At 50.2% G+C, this 24,976-nt stretch overlaps 1 protein-coding gene across 6 annotated transcripts in view; it reads right to left on the reverse strand.

Moving 5' to 3' along the window:
* Window positions 1–24,976, reverse strand: part of R3HDM2 (R3H domain containing 2) — a 2,186,793-nt gene that overhangs the window by 1,494,733 nt on the left and 667,084 nt on the right. For all 6 annotated transcript variants that reach the window (XM_069653574.1, XM_069653576.1, XM_069653575.1 and 3 more), the window contains one exon: window positions 21,715–21,793. In XM_069653574.1, the coding sequence (XP_069509675.1) occupies window positions 21,715–21,793 (79 nt within the window). The remainder of the gene's footprint in view (window positions 1–21,714; window positions 21,794–24,976) is intronic.

The raw sequence follows: 24,976 nt of genomic DNA on the forward strand, positions 1-24,976 counted from the left end.
TGCAATGGCTCGCCTTTGCAGATGATATCATCTTTGATCCGACTCCAATTGGTTTACAAAACAAACTTCATCTTTGAGAATTTTGCGCAAGAGCACAACCTATCCCGCAACCCAGCAAAAACAGCTATTATGAAATTTGGCACAAACAAAGTAAAAAATTAAAAACTTTAGATGGTATTTACAGCAAACTATCCTACCACTACTTGAGGATACTATATACCTGGGTTATAATATAAATGATGCGAACTGAATGTAATATTGGACAGCTTTACTAAAACTTGAAAGCTCCCCATTTCTCTCTTAGTTGAAGTTAATTTATGCAAAGTATTGTAAACATTCATTAATTCCGATAATAGACTTCTGGACCCTTAAAATTGAAAGTGATCTTCTGTATATATTGGATAATTGTCTTACAGTGATGGATAAATGCTTAGACAGCCTTCAAGGAACTTTGTTAAAAACCACAATGCGCCTTCCACTAAGCCTGCCTAACTGTGTCCCAAGTCATGAACTGGGTCTTCTAGCACTGTCATCAAGAAGGAAATGGCGTCAACTTTGCAACTATTCCAAAATGTGCTTCTCTCAACCCAATTCTTTATATTACGATTTTAAAACAAATATCCAACTACTGAACACTTCCTCGATTAATACTTTTCATCGTCAAATGCAACATTGTCTTGATGAACTCAATATAACAATTGAAGATCTATCGCTTAGACCAGCCTATGCCAAGAAGAAACTCTTTGAAATGGACTGGTGTAAAACTATCACAACAATGGGAAAGTACAAAATGTATCTGGAGTATAGTAAATATACTAAGAAGCGTGTTCCTAGATACTGATATATTGAGACTTTCCCTTGCCAACACTACAGAAAGAAGTATATATGGTTTAAATTAAATTTGCTTCATACATGAGAAAGGACAAAACACTGGAATAAGGATATTGACCATAAAGTGATTGAAAAATGTCATTTTTTCCTGTGTGGAGAACAAACTAAAACATCTGATTTTATACTGTCCTTATTTTAGAATTAAGAGATCTAATTTATTAACAAAATTCCGCAATATACATTTTGAGCATTGTGAAGAAACACTTTGGGCAAGAATGATGGCTGGGGAATACAAACCCCTAATATATGCCCTTGTGCAGCTTTGTGATTACACTGAAAGTGAAATAAGCCTATATGAGACCAAATGATATTTATTTTACTTTTATAAATGGGATTTTATGATTCTTAAATTTGATGTTTTAATTAGGCGCAGTCTGTTGCGCCTGAGTTAGAATTGGGCACAAACATGTCTGTCAGTATTTTAATATTTGCTAAAGGTGTAAATAGTCAAATATATTCATATGAACACATGAATTAATTGAAGGAAGATGTTATTTATTGTTTTGTTTAGGTGATGTGTATTTATAATAATTGCTTTTTTTGTAAAGGTCCAAGGTTTCTTGAACCAAACACAAATAAATTAAAAACAAAACTCAAAATGCCTTTCACAGATACTTTGCTTCCTTAGATGACACTTTTGTTGCTTTCTCAAAGTTTGGTATTCAACATTAACTCTTTTGCTCATATGCGAATGAACATGCTGGCTGCGAACAGACAGACAACAGTGGACACTCCGGGGTCACTCGCAAACAGTGAGAACTCACTGGGTAAGTCGCTTTCATTCGTTCCACTCGATACTCGCAGGAATTCAGTGACGATGGCTCGTCTCGAACAAACCCTCTTGCTCTGCTTTCGCTGCCCCAACGTTAGTTTGCAGCCGTTGCTGCTCCTAAGAAACTCTGGGACAACCCTGCCCTCAGTGCTTCCTTCACCTTTTAAGCTTCCCTCTGAAATGTCTTAACAAAGCTTTAGGAATGGGCAAGCGTTTCTTTTCCACTGTTCCTGCTGCGCAATCTCTGCACTGGGGATGATTAGAGGCACAGACCCCTCATGACCCACAGTGGTCCCGGCGTCTTCTCACTCCTTCCCCCCTCCAACTGCAAATATGGTCCGCGCTGCTTCTGCCTCTCCTATATGATCTGCACCTGGGGGGGGGGCATTTAAGCCTCCCAGACTCCCTCAGGTGTGGGTCATCTGGGTTAATTAGCTGACCACCCCTACAGTGTTGCCACTCTACATCCCTCTTCCACGTCTCAGTACTGAGGGAATTATGGAACTTTCTAAAGGATTATCACATGGTTAATTTTTAGACCTTTTGAAAAAGAGGGATATATATTTTTAGAAGGATTGCGGTTAGCGTTTAGAATCTTCCTTCCATTACACCTTTGGGAGTTGGAGACATTTTCAACTGTCTGACTTCTGTGAGTTTGAGAAAGAGGTCTATTTTTTTCCTACAAGGTTTCTGACTAATTTCACCCACATTAAGATGGTTAACCCATGAAACAAATAGGTTATTTTGGAAACGACTGAATATAGCCTCCTCTGAAGACTGTCACGGCTGTGGAGTAGGGACTGGATGATCAAGCGGACTGTACCTCCACATGTCTGTTGAGACTGGTTGCCAAGAAGCCCCCAGCCCCATCCACGAGTCCACATAGTGGAACTGATGTTGGGCAAATCGATAACATTGGCTGAAGAGGCATTTTTGCATTCCATTCCAATGGTGGATTGAAAGGATGTTTCTCCAATGAGGCAGACAGCAAAGATTTGGCCTTGGCATCTAGACCAGATGCCGCTGAGGGCGCTAACAAAATGGCCGACTCCGAAGGGGCCGACAGAATGGAGGGGCCATTTTGAGACTCTCTGTGGTGGCATGCATCACAGGTCTGTCAGAAGACATCGTAGATTTGGCTGATCTTTTAGGCGCTTTGAATTTCTCTTTAGTCCTCTTTGAGGGATCCTCGGCTAAACTGGTAATGAGACTTCAGACGTTTGTCTGAGTTGCACACTCCCTCAGACTGACCAGTAGAATGTTTAGCCCCTGTGAGGGGAACCTCTAAACTTAATCCGGTCTTAGCTCCAGAACGGGGAACCTCACCACAGCTGGTGATTCTTTTAGCCCCTTTCGGGAGAACCTCTGGAGAACCCCCCCAGTACATTTAGCCACCAGCGGATGAACCTCGGGAGAGACCCTGGTACTTTCAGCCCCCAGAGAAGGAACCTTGGAGGAAACAAGTTGAGACCCCACTTGGGGTACCTCAGGGTGAATCCTGGTTGTCCTAGATCAGGAACGACTCTCCCCAGAATAACAGATGACCCCGGGAAGGATTCAGCAAGGCCGGGATGCCCTGAAAAGGAGAGTATTTACCAAGCAATTTTTCTCTACAATGAACTTCCGTAGGTGTACCGGAGGAAAACTGGAAGGCCTCCCACTAGACAAGCGTTTTTTTCTGAGTGCGCAGACTGAGAGGACGTTGCAGTGGAAGCACGCGTCCAAATGATGGTCCGGGACCAGGCACTCGAGCCAGAGGATGTGGGGGTCTGCCATGCATAGTGATGCCTGCAGGAATTACACTAGGTGAACCCCTTGCACTACGGCATAGGCAGGGGAAAGGAATAAGGCTGTGGTAGGAAGACCAATTTGAAGGACAAAATCAAGGAAAACAAAAATATCCCTGTGATTTCAACGGCGTCCAATCCAGGCCATGTGGAGAAAAGGACTGAAGGGCGATGCGCTAGTCGGTGCTCAGGAAGGCGTGGCTAAAGCCACACCCGCATGCACCAGCAGAGAAATGAAAGGACCACCATATTTATGATGCCATCAAAAAGTGCTCTGGTCTCGTCCTGAAGGACGGGATACCCCACAAGTATGGAGGAAAGTCGACGGGACGCAGGAGTATGTTAAAATATCATTAGTCTGGGAGATACGCAGATGAATGAAAACAGGTCTTGTTTAGAAACCTGATAAATCAGAAAAAGAATCCTCATCACCTGGTGTTGGAGTCAGCTTAGGAGGGGTAGAAGCTCTTTGCAACGTTAATGGTTCTCAAGGAGGAGAGTTGTGAGGTTTATCAAGCCCTGGCTTAGATTTCTTGATGAAGATCTTGGAATAAGGTGTTTAAGCTGTAAACTGATATTTTGGTTGGCAAAGTTGAGAGGATGTGTTTTAACTTAAAAGATCAATATTATTTTGGCCTCAACAAAAATGGTATTGTGTCGGCCGCGGCAGTAGGCTCAATGTCGAAATCTCTGCTGACAGAAAGCTGGCAGGTGAAGCCTGCAATATGCTTAAATCTCTCTCAGTGGAGGTACCGGTGGTGTCCAAAGGAACCCCTAAGCGTGTCATAGTGGGTACTTTTGGAGTAAGAGGGCTAAGAATCCTCTAAACCCAGACACTCAGCCTAGGAACTAAAGGCTTTAAGGAAACTAAATTGCAATGTTCTGAATGCTCTAGTGAGTGGGGAAATAGAAATCCCCCTTCAACACCAATGCTGAAGTAAACATTTCTTAGCAGAACTCACATTGCACAGACCACAAAAGTCCTTTGGATACAAAGCTGCATGCGAACAGGATGGGACCAACTCACAGTGTACATGAGATCAAGCAAAAAATTCTCACGATCCTGTTCGTGTGGCAGGAGTTCCAAGTGTGCAGGTTCCCCTCTATGAATGAGTAACTTACACTGGTACCAGGGGGTTTTATGACTTCAGATTCACACAGAATACCAGCTAGGAGTCAGTGGATTAAGGAGACTGGAGAGTGTTACTTGGAGAAGAAAGTAGTAGCATCTGGAGGAAGAGTTGTGGTGGAGGAGGAAAGTCACCATCAGAGATGGAGATTGTCTGGGAGATAAGGGTGCACCATTTAGAGAGGAGGGTCCCTCCCCCTTACAGAGGAGTATTACAAGGAGGATAGCAGCTTGGGGCGGGTGATAAAATGTGAAGGTTTTTAGGTGAAGGAATACCATTTGAATAAAGCAGAGGACATTGGTGGAAAAAAGTTGTTGGAAGCAAAGGAGATGAGTTTGGAGGAGAATAAAACCACTACCATCTGTGGAAGAGAGTAAAAACCTTGAGGGGGAGATACAGCTGAGATACCCAAAGGAGGGGAACAAGTACTAGTTGGGGAAAACAAGGAGGTTCCACGGGACCAGCTTGGTCTAGGGCAGGATTCAGAGGATGAAGGACGAACGAGACTCCAATTTTGTATAAGAGGGAGAGGAGACTAACAGGGATAATCAAGAGGAACCAGCACTCTAGGACAGGCATATGGTCAAGGAGACAGTGAGAGCAGCCCAAGCCTCTTCTAGAGACCCCGAGATAGGGAACCAGTGCTGAAAAGATTCAACTAGTGCAGACAATGTTCAATCATTGCATAAAACTCCTGGAGAAGACTTCCAAGCCCAGGACATATTGGTCTCTAAGGCCCAAGACAAAAAGCATTAGGGAACCTCAAAACATGCATTCAAAAGACCAGGGTCACCCCGAACACGGAGGAGGATCAGGACAAGCCTAATCACTGAAAATTGTAAGACTTTTTCTTTGTCTGAAAGCGCTGTGGCGAGACTGTATTTAGAAGAAATGTTTTAAGTGTGCTTGCCTGCCTCACCAAGGGTATATCAGTTTGTCCAGACTAAGGTGGTGCGTACTAACCCCTCCCCCAAGAGAGTTTTAATTCATTTGAATACACGTTTAATATTGATACACTTAAGAGTTATTCCCTACACTCACTCCTACATAAATGACTATTTTTACATTCAATAAAACATTTTAGTAATTTTAAGAAACCAGTCGGTCCATTGCACACAGACTAGGAAAACTAGGTAGCAAACTTTTTCAGATCTGGATTTAAACCGCTCAGGCGCAAAAGAGGTGGTTGGTAGGTAGCAGATCCTAAGGTCTTAAGTGGAGTTCATCCAATGGATCCTAATAGTTGGTGCCCCACAGTTGGATAAGAAAAGCAGAAAGAGCAGTACTTAACTGATTAAGCAGTCTTTTTCATACAAGAAGGTACTTCTGGATTAAATGAATTATTAATCAGTGGTGTATTATCTTGCATTAATAGGCAATAGGGGAAGCAATTCAAAAGTATGGTAAGTTGCAAAGCACTTGTGTTGCACTGGTGCATAGGATGGCAGAATAAATGGCAAAGTAAAAGCAGCTGATCACATTAGGTGCTTCTGAGGTGGAACTAACTGAATTACAGATTTACAGGACGATTCAAGGAATTAATGTGCGCTGAAATTTTCAGCGAAAGCGTGCGAATCGCAGTGCCATTGCGAAAATCGGAGCGAAACCCGCGCACAGCGATTCATGGAAGTCTGTGCGCGTGGAAATCCATGGATGTGCGCTGAAATCCTGTTCGGCGCACGCTGGCGCACACGCCTTCAAACAGCGTGCGCTAAGCGCACAGCGTGGCGCACACAACAAAAGTAGGCGTAGCATGGGGCGTGACACGCGGAATGGGGAACAACTTGTGAAAATGTGGGCGTCACGGGGGAAGTACAGGAGGCAAGTGCGCAGAACGCCCACACGCTCGCCTACAACACATTCATGGAATCGAATAGGGCAAACCAGCGCACGGGCAAAGACGTGCACAGGCCTAAACACGTCCGCCACACAAAGGCAGGCGGTAGTGTCCCTGGGCATGAAAAAAATGTGCGCTAACAAAAAGCACGTACATACAGCTATGATGAATGTCCCATACTGTGTCCCTCTAGGACAAATGACGTGCAAAGGGGTACGCGACAAACACGGACACCCGCTGTGTGAAAAATAGCGTGTGCGTGTATTTCGGGGGTGCGTGGGAAGTTTCACACGCGATAGGCCTTGGGCGAGCGGGGTACTTGTATAACTGGGGTTCACATGGAGTTTCATACGCGATTGGCCCTGTGCGAGTGGGGTACGTGTATTCCTGGGGTTTGCGTGAAGTCTCACACACGATTTCAGCAGGGTACGTGTATTTCGGGGGTGCCGGGGAGTCCTACACGTGAATTGGAAATGTGGGTCCTCCCAGGTGTTCCCTCTACACCCTCCACGGCCCCTGCAGGCAGCCCACACCACAGGGGACTACCCTGCACCCCTGGTCATGTCCCGAAGGCAGCCCATCCACCATGGGCATGCCCCCCAGCCAAGCCACATGTCACCTTGCACTACTGATCACCAACGCATGACCCCTGCACCCCCAACCCCCAGCAGTCAGGGACACCTGCCAGCAGGCCCCCACACATGCCCCCTGCACCCCTAGCCCCCAGCAGTCAGGGGCACCTGCCAGCAGGCCCCCACACATGTCCCCCTGGACCCCCACCCCCCAGCAGTCAGGGGCACCTGCCAGCAGGCCCCCACACATGTCCCACACATGTCCCTCTGCACCCCCACCCCCCAGCAGTCAGGGGCACCTGCCAGCAGGCCCCCCACACATGTCCCCCAGCACCCCCACCCCCCAGCAGTGCAGGGCACCTGCCAGCAGGCCCCCCACACATGTCCCCCAGCACCCCCACCCCCCAGCAGTGCAGGGCACCTGCCAGCAGGCCCCCACTCATGTCCCCCAGCACCCCCAGCAGTCAGGGGCAACTGCCAGCAGTCAGGGGCAACTGCCAGCAGGCCCCCCACACATGTCCCCCAGCACCCCCAGCAGTGCAGGGCACCTGCCAGCAGGCCCCCCCCCACACATGTCCCCCAGCACCTGCACCCCCCAGCAGTCAGGGGCACTTGCCAGCAGGCCCCCACACATGTCCCCCTGGACCTCCACCCCCCAGCAGTGCAGGGCACCTGCCAGCAGAACCCCACTCATGTCCCACTCATGTCCCCCTGCACCCCCACCCCCCAGCAGTCAGGGGCACCTGCCAGCAGGCCCCCACACATGCCCCCTGCACCCCTAGCCCCCAGCAGTCAGGGGCACCTGCCAGCAGGCCCCCACACATGTCCCCCTGGACCCCCAGCAGTCAGGGCCACCTGCCAGCAGGCCCCCACACATGTCCCACACATGACCCACACATGTCCCACACATGTCCCACACATGTCCCTCTGCGCCCCCACCCCCCAGCAGTCAGGGGCACCTGCCAGTAGGCCCCCACAAATGTCCCCCTGCACCTCCACCCCCCAGCAGTCAGGGGCACCTGCCAGCAGGCCCCCACTCATGTCCCACACATGTCCCCCTGAACCCCCACCCCCCAGCAGTGCAGGGCACCTGACAGCAGGCCCCCACTCATGTCCCCCTGCACCCCCACCTCCCCAGCAGTGCATGGCACCTGACAGCAGGCCCCCACTCATGTCCCCCTGCACCCCCACCTCCCCAGCAGTGCATGGCACCTGCCAGCAGGCCCCCACTCATGTCCCCCTGGACCCCCACCCCCCAGCAGTCAGGGGCACCTGCCAGCAGGCCCCAACACATGTCCCTCTGCACCCCCACCCCCCAGCAGTCAGGGGCACCTGCCAGCAGGCCCCCACACACGTCCCCCTGCACCTCCACCCCCCAGCAGTCAGGGGCACCTGCCAGCAGGCCCCCACTCATGTCCCACACATGTCCCCCTGAACCCCCACCCCCCAGCAGTGCAGGGCACCTGACAGCAGGCCCCCACTCATGTCCCCCTGCACCCCCACCTCCCCAGCAGTGCATGGCACCTGACAGCAGGCCCCCACTCATGTCCCCCTGCACCCCCACCTCCCCAGCAGTGCATGGCACCTGCCAGCAGGCCCCCACTCATGTCCCCCTGGACCCCCACCCCCCAGCAGTCAGGGGCACCTGCCAGCAGGCCCCAACACATGTCCCTCTGCACCCCCACCCCCCAGCAGTCAGGGGCACCTGCCAGCAGGCCCCCACACACGTCCCCCTGCACCTCCACCCCCCAGCAGTCAGGGGCACCTGCCAGCAGGCCCCCACACATGTCCCCCAGCACCCCCACCCCCCAGCAGTGCAGGGCACCTGCCAGCAGAACCCCACTGATGTCCCACTCATGTCCCCCAGCACCCCCACCACCCAGCAGTCATGGGCACCTGCCAGCAGGCCCCCACACATGTCCCCCAGCACCCCCACCACCCAGCAGTCAGGGGCACCTGCCACAGGCCCCCACACATGTCCCCCTGCACCCTCACCCCACAGCAGTCAGGGGCGCCTGCCAGCAGGCCCCAACACATGTCCCACACATGTCCCTCTGCACCCCCACACCCCAGCAGTGCACGGCACCTGCCAGCAAGTCCCCACACATGTCCCCTAGCAGTGCAGGGCACCTGCCAGCAGGCCCCCACATATGTCCCCCTGCACCCCCACCCCCCAGCAGTGCATGGCACCTGCCAGCAGGCCCCCACTCATGTCCCACACATGTCCCCCTGCACGCCCACCCCCGAGCAGTCAGGGGCACCTGCCAGCAAGCCCCCACTCATGTCCCCCAGCACCCCCACCCCCTAGCAGTGCAGGGCACCTGCCAGCAGGCCCCCACATATGTCCCCCTGCACCCCACCCCCCAGCAGTGCATGGCACCTGCCTGCAGGCCCCCACTCATGTCCCCCCGCACCCCCACCCCCCCAGCAGTCAGAGGCAACTGCCAGTTGGCCCCCACACATTCCCCCCCCCCCCCCCGACAGGTCATCACACTCCAGACCCATGGCCCTCATGGCCACCCAAATCCCACCCCAGTCCAAACACCCCACATTGAATTCCCAAAGTCATGATAGAAAATACATAACCAGCATGGCCATTAATCAATGTCCCTCAGACCCACGCAATGGTGACACATGACTGAAAAGATCAACATTGTGACATGCACAAAACAAATGATATAAGACCACATCTGTAAAGTATATAATAAATGTGTATTCAATAATTAACCAAATGAATAAAACAAAACCACACAATAATGCAAATTATGAAGAAAAAGCTGCATGTCCAAAATATTCAAAAAAAAATGTGTTAAAGCAGAATCCAAATCAATCCAAAAGCAAATGGGTTCAAAGAGTCTGTCCGTCCAACCAAATCCAAAGTGTAAAAATAAGACATCCATTGATCCATGGTAAAGAAGAAACTTGAAGTGAAATCCAGTGTTGAACTATATACAAAGTTCAAATCCAGGGTCCATGAGCCCAACCATTGAAAGGAAACCTACAAAAACCCTACCTAATGAACAACCATATACAAAAAGGTGGGGCATTGTCCAAGCGCCCCAAATGAAATGAAAACCAAAAGGAAACCTAACACTAATTAACTATATACAATGGCAGCGGGCTAGTCCGACAGCTCACTTCCTGATTTCCCGGTCCAGGGCATCATCGAACTCCTGCTCGATGTCCCGGAGGCGGTCCTATTCCATGGCCCCGAGGGTTCGCTGGGACGATGACATCCGGACCTCCAGGTCCCTGCGAATTGCCTCGAGGCACTCGGCCCGCCTCAGAGCCCTTTGCATGGAGTTCTCCGCCTTGACCATCGTGAGCCGTGCCTCTTCCGCCCGCTGCCGCTCCGGATCTATAGCATGGCCTAACCGCTGCCACACGGAAGACATTTCCCGTCCTGGGTCCTCCTGCCTTCAGGCCGATGCCTGCCCCTCCAATGTCGAAGGCCCCGAGCCATCATGGCTCCCACCTTGTTGCTGCTGCTGCGCCCTGGCTTCTGCTGCCTGCACATCCTCCTCCGGCTAGGGTGCAGTTGTTGAGGTGGCCACCCCTGCTGAACGTCCGACTCCCGACTGTGGCAGGGATGTGTCCTCCACCAGCCTGGCCGCACGGTCAGAGGCAGCTCCATAGGGTACCCAGGTGATACATGGGTGGGAAGATGGCACGGACGACGACTGGCGCATAGGGGGTTCAGGTGAGGAGGGGGGTCGAAGCAAGGTTCAGCAAACGGAGTAATCCGGCCTGGGTGACCTGTCCCAGTAGGCTGACGTGGTCAACGAGCCATTCGAGATGACGTGCAGTCTCCCCATGAAAAGACTGCAGGTCACCTCGCATGACCCGTTGATGCAAAGCCACCCAACGCAGGACAGGCTCAACCTGGTCAAGGATAGCCACGTCCGCAGGGAGAGGAAGGCCAGTTGTTGTAAGTGGATCCCCTCCCTGAAAACGGGTCTGGACGTAGGCATCCCTGCTGGTGCGGGATGATGCTGGTGCGGGATGATGCAGTCACAGGATCGGGGACAGGATTACACACAGGCACCTCCACGGCGGCCTGTGCTGCCTCCTGTCCCTGCCCCTGCACTGCACCACTGGAACCAGTGGAATCCCCACCTCCAGACCCCGTCTCCGTCCCTTGCGCGGCCTCCTCCTCCACCAAACACCCCCCCCCCCCCCCCCACCAACTTGGATGACTCCATGCCATCTTCCTTCGTCGGACCCTGTGGGGTCTCAGCAGCTCCTTCTGCTGCCGAGGAGTCCAACTCCGACCTCCGCCTCTTGGACCTACCCTCGGCAGCTGCAGCCTGGGACGCGGCACCGACTCCTCACTCCCTGACGAGATCACAACCTGGGAGGGGAGCCAGGCCTTGCGTTTCCGGCTGGTGGTGTGATCCCCGCCGCTGTGCTCCACAGCACCCTCTCCGCCCTCTTCATCAGTTGACGCTGCAGACAGGGGGAGACAGGCATAAGGACACTGTACAATGGACTGATACACACATGCCAGTTGCACATGAGTGGCAGTGTCAAACTTCAGACATGGCATCACAATCCGCAACACATGAGCAATTCCACAGCCATATGGCAACAGCCAGCACCATCCATACAAATACAACAGCATGAGCAGCCAAAGGTGAGCCAGACATCACATGAAACACAGGGAGTGCACTACACATGCACACAAGCCACCACACTTACATGCATGTGTACACCTCCAACAACTGTTGCAGTGATGAGATCGGCATCCATGTCACATCTGGCAATTAGTCTTCTACATATCAGTGTCCCAAGCATCCATGTTGCACCCTTGTGAAATACACACACATGCACATGTACACAGTGCAGATACATGCAGCTGGAACCGACATCCATGTGAGACACCACAACCTTGCCAACTTACCATCGCTCGACAGCCCAGCCCCAGGACACAGTTGCCCACCCACGCCTGCCTCGGGGGTCGCCATGTCGGGGCAAACACCATCCGAGACCACTGGCAACCCCCAGCCAGAGGGGCAGAAGGCCACCAGCTTCAGTCAGAAGGAAGTTGTGTATGATGCCCTCTTCGGAACATCACGCGCCAACAAGGAAGGACGGGATAGGATCTGGGACGACTTTGTGGTTGCCATCCACGAGGAGGGGGTGGCAACCCGCAACATCAAGCAAGTTGAGAAGCGCTGGGAGGACTTGAGGTCCAGGACCCTCAAAGGCCCGGCGCCTCGTGGAGGGGGGCCGGGGAAGCATGAGTACCATCCAGATGAGGGTCCTGGAACAGGTAGGCCCAGCGCTCCACGCCCAGAGGCAGACCCGTCTGGAGTTGAGCAGTAAGTGGCCAAGCATTGCTGTGCGAGACAGGGCATGTTGCAGGGTGCTGGTTGTCTGATACTTGCCTGTAATGTGTGACATAGGCCATGTACGTATGTGTGTGTGCAGGGACATGGCCATGCATGTGAGACCAGTAATGTGTGAACCACATGTTTGGTGCATGTCTTACGGAGCAACATGCGGAGCAGCATGCGGAATGCACACATTAATGATTGCCTGTCTGTTATTGGACATGGATGGTGTGTGAGAGATGGGTGCTGCTGTCATGGACATGTCTGGTGTCCATGTCTGTGTGTCTGACTTGCGTGTCTGTGACTTGTAAATGCCATGGATGCATGACACGTCTGTGACAATGTTCAGATTCACTGATGCAGCCTACTCGTCCTTGTATCCACTGTGTCTGGGGTGTACGAGGCCAGATGGATGAAACTACGGTGAAGTGTGTGCATGTGATAGGCATGACCCATGATGCATGTGAGTTTCAAACCAGCATTGTATGTTTCAAGAGTCCCTTGGACATGTATGCTAATGTTCATAGCATGCGCCATGCCTGTTACTGCATGTGTTTTGCCTGCACTGACCCATGTGTTGTGGAGGGTCATGATGGAAGTGATGTTTGACAGCGCCACTCATCTGCTATTGCTTCCTGTCTAGGGGACCATTGTACAGTACCCTGATGCTTGTGTTCTATGTCTCCCTCTACACAGCAGCAAGTGATGAAGAGGGCGGAGACAGCGCTGTGGAGCAAAGCGGCGGGGATGCCCCCACCGGCGGCGACGCAAGGCCCAGTCACCCTCCCAGAAATTACCATCGTCCGGGAGTGAGGAGACTGGTGCTGCGTCTGCCACTACGGCTGCAGCGGAAGGGGTGGGTGAGCCCCCACAGGGGCTTGCAACGGCGGAAGACGGTGTGGAGCCATCCAGGTTGGTGGTTTCCACAGAGGAGGAGGCCGCTACTGAGCCGCACATGGGGCCTGGTGGGGGTGGTACCACTGGTGCAAGTGGTGCAGTCCAGGGGCAGGAGGTAGTACAGGTCGCCGTAGAGGGGCCTGTGCATGTCACTGTCCCTGACACTGACTGCACCACCATGCACCAGCAGGGATGCCCCATCCCAGCCTCGTCCGCAGGTAGGGTGGATGTCCATGTCATCTGACACTCCTACCTGCGGACGAGGGGACCCCTGGCCGTATGGAGAAGGTCCTGATTGGTGTCGCGTTGCGCACGCATGACATTCGTGATGACATGCGTGCTTCCCGGGGGGAGCACGCACGTCATCACGAAGAGCAGCGTGCCAACGTGGCCCAGTTGGGAGTGTCCATGGTCGGGGGTCTTGTACATGTGTCGGCCACTCTGGCGGCCCTCTCCTCCTCTGTGGAGACTATGCGCCAGTCGTTCTCCATGCCGTCTTCCGGCCCAGATGCCACCAGGGCCCCCTGTGGACCTGCCCTGACCAACGCAGCCAGCTCAGTGGGGATCCCATCCCTGCCACAGTCAGGAGTCGGAGGTCCAGCAGGGGTGGACACCCCAGCAACTGGACCCCAGCAGATGGAGGATGTGCCGGCATCATCGGGCAGGGCACATGCACGACGGCGTCGGTGGATTCCATCAGCCTGGATGCCGTCGTGCGGGCAGAGGCAGTTGCGTCGGAGGCAGCGGCAGGCTCAACGTGGGAGGCATCATGGCTCGGGGCCATCTACATCAGAGGGGCAGGCATCGGCCGGAGGGCAGGAGGACCCTGGAATGGGAGTGTCTTCCGTATGGCAGCGGTTGGGCCAGCAGATAGGTGCGGAGACGGGGCGGCAGGCGGAGGAGGAGGCATGGCTAACAATGGTCAGGGCGGAGAACTCCATGCGTAGGGCGCTGAGGCGGGCTGAGTGCCTCGAGGGAATTCGCAGAGAGTTGGACATGGGGTTATCCCTGCGAGACCTTGGGCCAGAGAACATGCCCGCCTCCAAGACATTGAACATGCATGTCACAATGTGGGTTTTCTCAGTCATGTGTTGCCATTGTGTGGGTCTGACAAGACTTGTACTCATGCGCATACTGCTCATTTGTGATCGATCATGTGATGGGGATTTCAATTTGGAGTGAATGTAAAGCTTGGTTGGGTGTTTGAACTGGGGTGGCGTGGGGTGGGATTTGGGTGGCCATAAGAGCCAGGGATCTGGATTGTGAGGACGTGTTGGCTGTGGGACATGAGTGGGGGCCTGCTGGCAGGTGCCCCTGACTGCTGGGGGGTGGGGGTGCAGGGGGACATGTGTGGGACATGAGTGGGGGCCTGCTGGCAGGTGCCCCTGACTGCTGGGGGGCGGGGGTGCAGGGGGACATGTGTGGGGGCCTGCTGGCAGGTGCCCCTCACTGCTGGGGGGTGGGGGTGCAGGGAGACATGAGTTGGTGATCATATTGCAACGTGACATGTGGCTTGGCTGGGGGGCATGCCCATGGTGGATGGGCTGCCTGCGGGACATGACCAGGGGTGCAGGGTAGTCCCCTGTGTTGTGGGGTGCCTGCAGGGGCCATGGAGGGGGTAGAGGGGACACCTGGGAGGACCCACACTGCCAATTCACGTGTAGGACTCCCCGCGCACCCCCAAAATACGCGTTCCCTGCTCCGACAGCAAAATCGCGTGTGAAAATTCCCGCGCACCCCTGAAATACACGTACCCAGCCCAATCGCGTGTGAAACTTCCCGCACACCCCTGAAATACACGTACCCAGGCCAATCGCGTGTGAAACTTCCCACGCACCCCTGAAATACACATACCCAGGCCAATCGCGTGTGATACTTCCCGCGCACCCCTAAAATACACGTACCCAGGCTAATCGCGTGTGAAACTTCCCGCGCACCCCTGAAATACACGTACCCAGCCCAATCGCATGTGAAACTTCCCGGGCACCCCTGAAATACACGTACCCAGGCCAATTGCGTGTGAAACTTCCCGCGCACCCCTGAAATACACGTACCCTACTCCAATCGCGTGTGAAACTTCCCGCGCACCCCAGTAATACACGTACCCTACTCCAATTGCGTGTGAAACTTCCCACGCACCCCTGAAATACACGTACCCAGGCCTATCGCGTGTGATACTTCCCGCGCACCCCTGAAATACACGTACCCAGGCTAATCGCGTGTGAAACTTCCCGAGCACCCCTGAAATACACGTACCCAACCCACTCGCGTGTGAAACTTCCCGCGCACCCCTGAAATACACGTAGCCAGGCCAATCGCGTGTGAAACTTCACGCGCATCCCAGTAATACACGTTCCCCGCATGGCGTTTGCTGTTTGGCAGCCCTGTAAACTGGGTTAGCGCAGCCCTTTGGGCAGAATTGGGAATTTTGATGGCTTTTCATTGCGCGAGGGCGTTCTTGGGGGCGTAGCTGCCGCTGCTGCAGGGTTGCTGCGCCACGGCTGGTTTTGGAGGCTAAAATCCATGAATACGCTGTGCGCGGAAATCGATTTTAGCGCACGCGGCTGGCGCAGACATTTGCAAGCGCACATTGTGCGCCAGCCGCGTGCGCCACTTTTGTACGAAATTCTATGAATTACCCTGTTAGATAGTGGCTGAAAACCTAACTCGGGCTTGATACATCTGCATGAAGAACATTAAACATGCCAAGGTTTTATAAATAGGTTTCAGCTCAAGCAACATCTATGCGGAGCAATGTAGGTGCAAATCAAGGTTTCAGCTTGACTGGACGTTCCTTTCAATTCCTTAAATCTTTGTCAAAACAGTCTTTGTAAAATAGTCAGTGCCATTAATCTTGGACCACAGTCTCAGCAAGCAAGGACTAATGGAAACTGAAAAGGAGTCAAAAAGTGTATTAAAGGGGAGTGCACAGTTCAGACACTAAAGAGGCTGTTCAGATGGATTTCCAAAATCATCCCTAGTGGGATGGGTACTTTGGGAGGCCACCCTATTATGGTGAAAAGGGAAGACACAGAGGTCCGGCAAAAGCAATCAAGGTGAGGCAGCAGAGCAGTCAAGGCTTAGTCTCAGGAAAGGTATGAGGGCTACAATGAGTCCACAGAGAGCACCAGCAGTTAGACAGTAAAAATATAAAAATACATGCATTAGGCCTTTAGTTTATTCACGAGGTAGATCAAAATTATACCAATACTGTCACACAAAAACTTATAAAACCTATAATCCACCCTTCAGAAAAATAGATTGGCAGTTGATACAAAGACCAGTGCAACACAGGAAAGAAGTTCAGATACATAAAGAGAGACAGAAAACTTTGAATCAACACTAGCTTCCTAGTTCTTATAAAGTAACCCTAAGATAGTTTGGGGCTTTTTGCCCAAAGTACACCAGTTCCAAAGCATATATTTCTAGGTATAGTCTATCCATCGAAATAATTTCCATCAAATCATTATCCATCGAAATTCATTCATTAAAATGTGTTTCCATCGAAAATCATATTCATTGAATGAATTTCGATGGATTTCCAACTCAAACATACCTTTAAAATAGATGTATGGATGTTTGGGTTGGAAATTCAATGGGTTGAGGAAAGGGTTAATTTTGGAAAATGGGGGTTGGGGACCCTCCAATAAACAAACACCACAAGTTAGAGGAAGCTGTCCAGTGCTGAAATCTATTCAATACAGTTGCAATGCATTTCAGCACTGGACAGCTCCCTCTGACTTGTGTAGTGTGCACTTTCATTTTATTTTCTAGGACTGCGGACATTTATATTTTATTGGAGGGTGGTGGGGGAGCCCCACCCCATTAAAAAATAAAGTAAAAGAGCACACTACATAAGTTAGTTAGAGGGTGCTGTCCCGAGCTGAAATACATTGCAACTGTACTGGATAGATTTCAGCACTGGACAGCTCCCTGTAACGTTATGCATGTTTCATCGACTTTCCATGCAACAAATGTAAAGTGTTTTTATAACAAAACTCTATTCGATTAAAGGGTTTTGATGCATAAACACTAAGCACTTTATGTATGACAATTCGATGAAACATCTTTGAATGGAAAAGATTCGATGGAACAAACCCTCGATGGAAAAACTCTGATGGAAAGACTAGTAACCATATTTCTTCAGGTGAGTTTATATAGAGATTTGAAGTGTCAATTGTTATGATTAATAACAAAAGTTCCAAAGTGAGAGCAAAGTTCAAGTAAGTTAGATATAGGAGATGGGCAGAAAGACGTGGTTAGATTCCAATTTTACTGCATTAAAGAAAATACATGCCTGTCCTGACCCTACCACTAAGGGTGGTGGTCTCCTATGCTAAGAAAATAAAGAAGGTGCTGGTCAGGATGTCGTCAATATAACAATCGTCCTCTGTCCTAAATCTACTCTGATCCTATGGCCTGCCCCCTACCACTAACAATAATGAAACACAAGTCAGCCTATGGCAGTGTTCCGCTCCCCTCTTGGCTTGGGATGACAGGTGCTTGAGCCGCCCACCCTTTTAATTTGTTCCAGTTCCCCTCCCCTTTTGGGTTTCAGTGTTTGAAGATGGTCGAAAATAAAAAGTCTCAGTTTTCAGGTATTCCAAAGGAGGAGGACTCCTAGATCCCTCATGAAGCTTGGACACAGCTCCAAAATGAAACATTTGTATTCTCTTGACACTAATAAGTCAAATCCCAAATACTTCAGCAGGATTCTTAATGCGGTCACACAGTTCTTTCTCCAACTCAAGAATCTTTTCTGTTATGTGATCATTATTCTAATTCTCTTCAAAGTTTGTGTTCCTCTCGGCCTCTTGTGGGCTACTGGCCCTTGCTTGCCATATACTGGTCTCTCACTCTCCTACGGACCAGATTCTTGCAAACTCTCCTTGGCTGCTTGGCCTCGTCAGCTGCGTCTGTCCCCGTCAAAGCTTCTGGTTCGCTCAGCCTCTCGTGGGCTGTTTGGTCCTGTAGGACATGTGCGAGTTGCAATGTCGCCATATATCCCTTTCAGGGATTCTGGTTTTTCCAACCTCTTGTGGACAGTTGGGCTTTGTCGGATTTGTATGAATTTCAGTGTCTAACTCCTTCAGGGCTTTTGGATCTCCCAACCTCTCTTGTGCTTTTCTGCCTTGGTGGCCATATGCGAGCTGCAATGGAGCTAAACCCGTCGGAGGCACTGGTTCGCTCAACCTCTCACAGGCTATTTGGCTTCTTCGGCCATATGTAAGTGGTAGTGTCTCTAATCCCTTCGAGTTGGCTAAGCCTCACTTGGGCTGCCTGGCCTCGCTGGCGTTGCATGCGTGACAGTGTCACTAACCCCTTGAAGGCTTCTCATTCTCCCAGCCCCTCTTGGACTGCTTGGCCTCATTGGTCGTATGCGATTGTCAGCGTCTCTAACCCCTTTAGGGTTTCTGGTTTGTTCAGCCTCTCCTGGGCTGCTTGGCATAGCAGGCCAAGTGGCAGTTGCATTATCTCTAACCACGTCTAGCTTTCCTCAGAGCCCAACCGTGCACCTCCTCTTTCTCCATGCTGGCTGCATACCTGCATGTTGGCTGTGTCTTTTGGGAAATGAGGTGGTGATTTCTCCCGCAGCGGTCCTTTGCTTTTGCGTCTTGGCTCGGGAGTGCAAGGGTGTTGGGTTTCTCCTGCTCCAGTCTCCCTTCTTTAGGAGACCTTTTATCATCGGGCATCCCGTCGCCAGGGCTCAGCAGCATTCTGCGGGCTCAGGGATTCATCAGCCCACCATTTATCACACATGGTCCTGCTTCCAGGTGTAATCTGCCCAGCATCACGGCAAAGTTGCTGCTTGTAAGAGGGCTCATTCAGGCTTCCCGTTTCACCTCCCAGGTATGATCTGCTTTCCTTTAATCATCCCCCTGCTTAGGGAGATAGAGGACCGGATTGGTTCGACGTTTCTTGTACCGGAGTCCATAGAGTGGGTTCAATAGCCAAACCATAGCGTGGGATCAACAGCAAAGCCCTTGCCAGTTAAAGGGCCCTTCGCCTTGTAACATGGATTACCTTCCATATAATCCATAAGAAAAAGGAGATTTTATCTCGGAGGAAGATGTAACTTTATCCTGGTTAAGGATCTCCTTGTCCTCTAAGGGGGTGGAGGGTGACACCCCCGGTGTGATCACGCTTGCCCTGTCCCCTAGGGTGGGTCTTCTAGCCTTAAAAGGGATAGATCCCACTTGAGAAGGGACAAGTTCCCTGGATTCTTCACAGTACTCCACACAACCCACACTAGGGTAGGCCACCAAAGATCAGGTAAGAGTGATTTAGGGACAGGCGTTACGCTCAATATAACCCTTTGGCTGACTTGGGGGACAAAAACAGAAATGTTAGCTTATTCACCTGCCTCCCCAACCCCTCTTCCCCTTCCCTCTAGCCCCCGACTCAGATTCTTCTAGAGACCAATGAAGTTGTTATGGAATCTGTTGGGAACACAATATTCTGTGCTTGGTCTGGTCAAGCAAGGGCCAGGGTCACTGGTGCAGAGGTCACTTTCGGCATCATAATTTAGTTTGTTGGTTGAGGTGCAGAGGAATCTGTTCCAGATAGCTGCTAGTAGAAGACCCCAAACAAGGAAAGATGAAGACTTCTACAATGAAGACCCTCTCAAGACACGTCACAGGATTATAGGAATGTTGCAACAGGAGTCACCACGGTCATGCACTGACAGGCAATCTTGAGGCTGCAAACACAGCAGTAGTCCCAGTACAACTTCCCTTTGTGTGAGGCAGCTGAAAATGAAGGCGCAGGAGACTTCTGAAACAAGCTCAAGACCTACAGAGGTCCATGGCTCTGCTTGGAACGGCAACTGCTATAGCGAGGCAGCACCAGTTGGTCCAGGGAGACTTCTGAAGGTTCAGCAGGCAAGGGTCCTCATGCAAGGGTCGAGACTGGTTGTATCTACCAGTCCCGGAGTTGAAGCACCAATGAAGGCCCACCAATGGAATTTTTCTGCACCATTCAAACAGTCAGTGGTGAGCCAACTGCTCAGCTACAGTATTTATTGTAGTTTCTAAGATAGAAAGCTTATGTATTTTGAATAGGATGCTGATTTTAAACAAGCGCATCAAAATGTTGCCCGTCCAGGCTCCTAGCTGTTTCGACCATGATCTTATCAGGGCCATGGAGTTCACCTCCCTCTTTGAAATCATACTTGCCGTCGGCTTTCTCTGCCACTGTAATGAAACTACTGGGACTGGATGGTGACTTAAGTGGCCAACTATCACTTTCTGCACTTCCTTCAGTAGCTCTGAAAGCAATTTAGCAACTATAAACTTTAGACTTGTGTAACTTGGATACCAAGAGGTGTCCAAAGCTCAACTGTTACCTGCTTCTCTTGACACTAAGTCTCCCTCTGCCAAGCCATTGGTATGGTTTGATATGATTGAGGAAAAAAACTATGGATGGTTAGGAACTTGAATACCTGCATAAACAGGTCCCCCTTCAAGCCTAATTTGATATTCAAGCTTTCAGTACACATTTCACACGTACCGGCCAGGGTCAAAACCCAACAATAATTAAGGTGTGGGGCTGGGAAAGTGGATTAAACCTTCTTTAAAGTTGTGAAATCTGTAAATATTCCGCACAAGCTGAACTATTTTAAAAGTTCAAAGACTACATGCAGGATGTCGGGGAGGATTACTTTGAAACCCCTGCGTTCTTCTCTGGTCAAGGTTAACCTATTTAACAATACAAGAACTATGTTAAATTCACTGAAGTCGATCATTTGCAAGAAGAGGATAATGGCTTGTGTGCAGCTTCATTTTACTTAGCATTATGGTAAATCGTTCAAGTGGTTTTTGAGGTCAACTGATGCAGAAGGAATGTAGCATCCACATTCTAGCCAGGCTGCTCCTTTTGACAGATTTGCATACAGTAAACTATTTTCTGTGATGGCAAAAGCCAGGTGGAAAACAATTAAGAAGCCAGCAGAATGGCTAAACCATTTCAATCAGTCTCTTCTTCAAAGTCTCAGACATTCAGGGTTAGGAAATTAAAATAAAAGTAGGGATTAAGGGAGAAGCAACTAACTTTTGAAATCTGAAAAATGGATAGCATACCACTGGATTATATAAGTACTACAAATTAAAACCAGGGGTCTCCGATCCAGTCCACAGAATCAAAATAACTCCATATTTTAAGCGTATCCTTTTCATACATTAAATTTGAATGGGGGTTATTTACAGTGGGTGTCTTAAGGGCTGTGGCTTGGAGATCCTGGTTTAAACATTCATTGAATGCACATCTAACACCATCAGTGGTGTCCACTTTCATAATATGTTCTTTTTTATGTTATTCTTACATTATACCACCAAGGCAGTGACTTTCTATAACTCACGCCTGAGAAGAACCTCCCACAGGCAGGAGGGAGAGGTACAATGACCAAGGCTGGACTGAGCAAGCCATCACCATCTGCCCCCAAACTCCCTGCACTAACATTTCCCTCAAACATCCATGAAAAATAAGGCAACACTTACCGGGGGTTATTTTTCAGTGTATTTACTAAGAATTCATGTACATCTATTCCAGTGGAGTCTGTGTATTCTTGGCTAGAATCTAAAAAGATAAAAATCAGGTCAGCACACGAACAAGTATGGCAAAAGCCATTCAATTAATAGATTAAGGAAGCATTTAATGCAAAGCTTTAAGGCTATTACAACACCAACAAATAAGCTTTTTTATTTTGGTCTGTCACTAACCATTCACTCAACATGTCATTAACAAAAATGGTCTACCACTGCAACTCTTCAGACCACTGCCCCATTGGCATTGAGAAAGAGTATCAGGAAGATGACAGTGACCAGCAATACTCGCAGTGGACAAAGATTCAGTCAGATAGTCAAAACACACTAGCTGCATTATGGAGCCTAGGAAAATAGCTTACCTCCAAGTCTGTTGCCTTGGAGACAAACCTTACCAGCCCCTTTCTTGCTAAGCAGATGACACCCAGCTCTCCTTCAGGCTCTCCTCAGCCACCTATGCTCCTTCTCTCAAACCAGACTGGCTGGCTACAATTCAGGAATGGTGTGGCGCCAACCATCTCTGCCTTAATGTTAGCAAGACCGAGATCCTCCTCATTGGGACACCTGCTCCCTTCCTTTCCTCTCGCTCTCTGTCCGCCCACCCTGGGCCCTCTTCTTGCTCCTTTCTGTGAAGCTAAGAACCTTGGTGTCATCTTCGACTCCACCCTCTCCTTCTCTCCTCACATCTCTGACATCGCCAAGAAGTCACACTATCAGCTGTACCTTCTCAGAGGTAATCTGCCTTTTCTCACTTTCCCCCCAGAAGCTCACTGTATCCAGAGCTCTAGTGCTCTCTAAGCTGCACTATTGCAACAGCCCCTTTCTAAATATGCCTGTCTACTCTTCAACCTTCACAACTTATCCAGAACAGGACTGCAAGACTTGTGCTTGGTCACAAGCCCAGGGATCATATCTCTTCACTGGTTCCCTGTGGCTGCAAGGATCACGTTCAAGACCCATTGCATCGTTGACAAGTGTTTCTGGGGCCTGGGACTGTACTAACTCCAACTTTCTCTTCCTAAACATTTTCCTTCACAAGCTCTCCACTCATCTACCTCCGAGGGTCAGACACTTCTCCAAACAAAGAGTGGGGGGGCAGATCTCTTTCCTCGGGCTGGGGCTTCCCTCTGGAACAGCCTCCTGGCCTCTCTCAAACTTGAGCCGAAGCACCTCTGGTTCCGGAAGCAACTCAAGACCTTCCTTTTCGCTTCCGCTTTCTCTCTTCCTCTCCTCTACGGATTTCTGTGACTGCTCCGTGCAATGGTCATCCACTGAACCCGGGCCCAGGCTCCTGCATGTCCAGTTGCCCTGGCACCGCCTCTGGGATCCCCAGCACTTAAGAGTCTGTATCTACAACCCTACATTCCCTTCTCTCTGCACTTATGAGGCACTCTCCGGCAGCACTTATTGAGTTACCTGCACTCCCCACCCATCCCCTCACTCACCCCCCCGGCAATTCTCCCCTCCCTATTCCCCACACTTTGCGCGATCTGAATGACACCAGGCCTAGTAAGATCGTTGTTTTGTCCTCCTCCTGTTTCCCCTCCTTGTCTTGTCGCGCCTAGAAACACTTTTGTACAGGCGCGTTATAAATGACATGTCAGATCATATGGTTTGTTTAGGATATACAGAAATAGATTACAAGGCAAACCTTACTAACTTGTAAATAGTAATCCTGAAGTGTCATCTGTTTTAAATTCACATGCTGTGCATGGGGGCTATTTATTGGTTGTTCTAGCATACTTCGGTTTATCTTTAATTTTAAATGGGCGTTAAACCTGTGTTTACCAGTAACAAATCACTAAAATGACCTTTATGTACCCCACATGATGTTCATCCCATTTGACCACCTTCCGGTTTATTTTTCCATACTAAAACTCTCCATTCATCTACTGAAAGTAAACTGAATTCCTGCATGCTCTTTTCCTAAACTAATCACAGCAGGATTACAATGCTCAATCAGATCGAGGAGGCATATAGAGTTCGATCAATCTGGCTAAGAAGTTGGTATATTAAACATTTGTCTCTGCTGTTACAGTATCTTCATGTACAATTGAGGATGTAAGCCATTGCTCATCTGTGATGTAAGCAACACAAAAACTATCTCAAGAAGGAACTCGGGGATACCAACAATTTTGAGGACTAGGAATTAGGCAGTGGCTCGCCGGTCTATTGAACAGCAAAATACTTAATGACTGAGGACATGCAGGAGGTGCACTCTGTTGTGGTGCTGTAATGTCAAAAGGGCTTACTGCACTTCGGTGGAGGGGTCCTGGTAATTTAAAAATTATTCCTGCCTGGATTTATCATTTTAACTGCTGTGAGAGAGTCTGGGCCCTCACCGGGGACAATCAAATGCCCATGAGAAACCCTTTGGCCGCTTAGGGAGGGTATACTATATATGCTGATCTTGCCTACTGCGACTGACACTACTATGTGTAGAATATCTGACTGGTTGTTGGCAGACACCCGATTTATAGTTTGGAGTGCAAATGGTACCCAGAGGATGGTTCTAGTGAGCATCTCACTAAAATCCAGCGTAGTGTTCTTGAATCTGTCTTTGCTTGCCATCTCTGCTTGTATGAGCAAATGTTGAGTGACCCAAGTGGTTTCATGGGCTCCTCTTTTCGCTGACAGATAGCCATGGAGACCAGTCTTGCTAACAGAAAATAGTGGATGCAAGTGAGAGCTTTACATGTTAATTTCCCGACTGAACAGAATCGGACCAATAGAAAATGGAATGCCTGGTTGTCTGGAATACACATTTCCGTTCAAAGCCCAGGAACAAAACCGCCAAGTTTGAAAGAAACAGACGCTAAGTGATTGGGCAGCAGACTAAAGTTTGAATGGATGCATCGATCATTGGAGGTCAAGATTCCTTCTCGGCATCGAAGACTGTAAATATATAGAGTGTCTGCTACATTACTTTTTTCATCCCCTGGAATGTGTTGAAGATAGACCTGTAACATTTCAGGGCTAAAAGATCATGCTCATGCAGAAACTCAGAGTTGCAGTCCCATCGAAGACTCTTCCTAAAGGTTAACTTACGTTTGACTTTGCAATTTCCACTCCTTGAACCAGACAAGGACCATGCAGCAAGACCTGGTTTCCTTGATCAATGGGGACAACAGTGTTGGGAGTGCTATCCTAACTTCTCTAGGTGGAAAACCAAGGCACTAGGGCAACGGTAGAGCAATTGCAGTACCAGTGACAAGTC

This window comes from Ambystoma mexicanum, chromosome 3q, assembly GCF_040938575.1.
Source record: "Ambystoma mexicanum isolate Mex_15411 chromosome 3q, UKY_AmexF1_1, whole genome shotgun sequence".
NCBI classification, from domain to species: Eukaryota; Metazoa; Chordata; class Amphibia; order Caudata; family Ambystomatidae; genus Ambystoma; species Ambystoma mexicanum.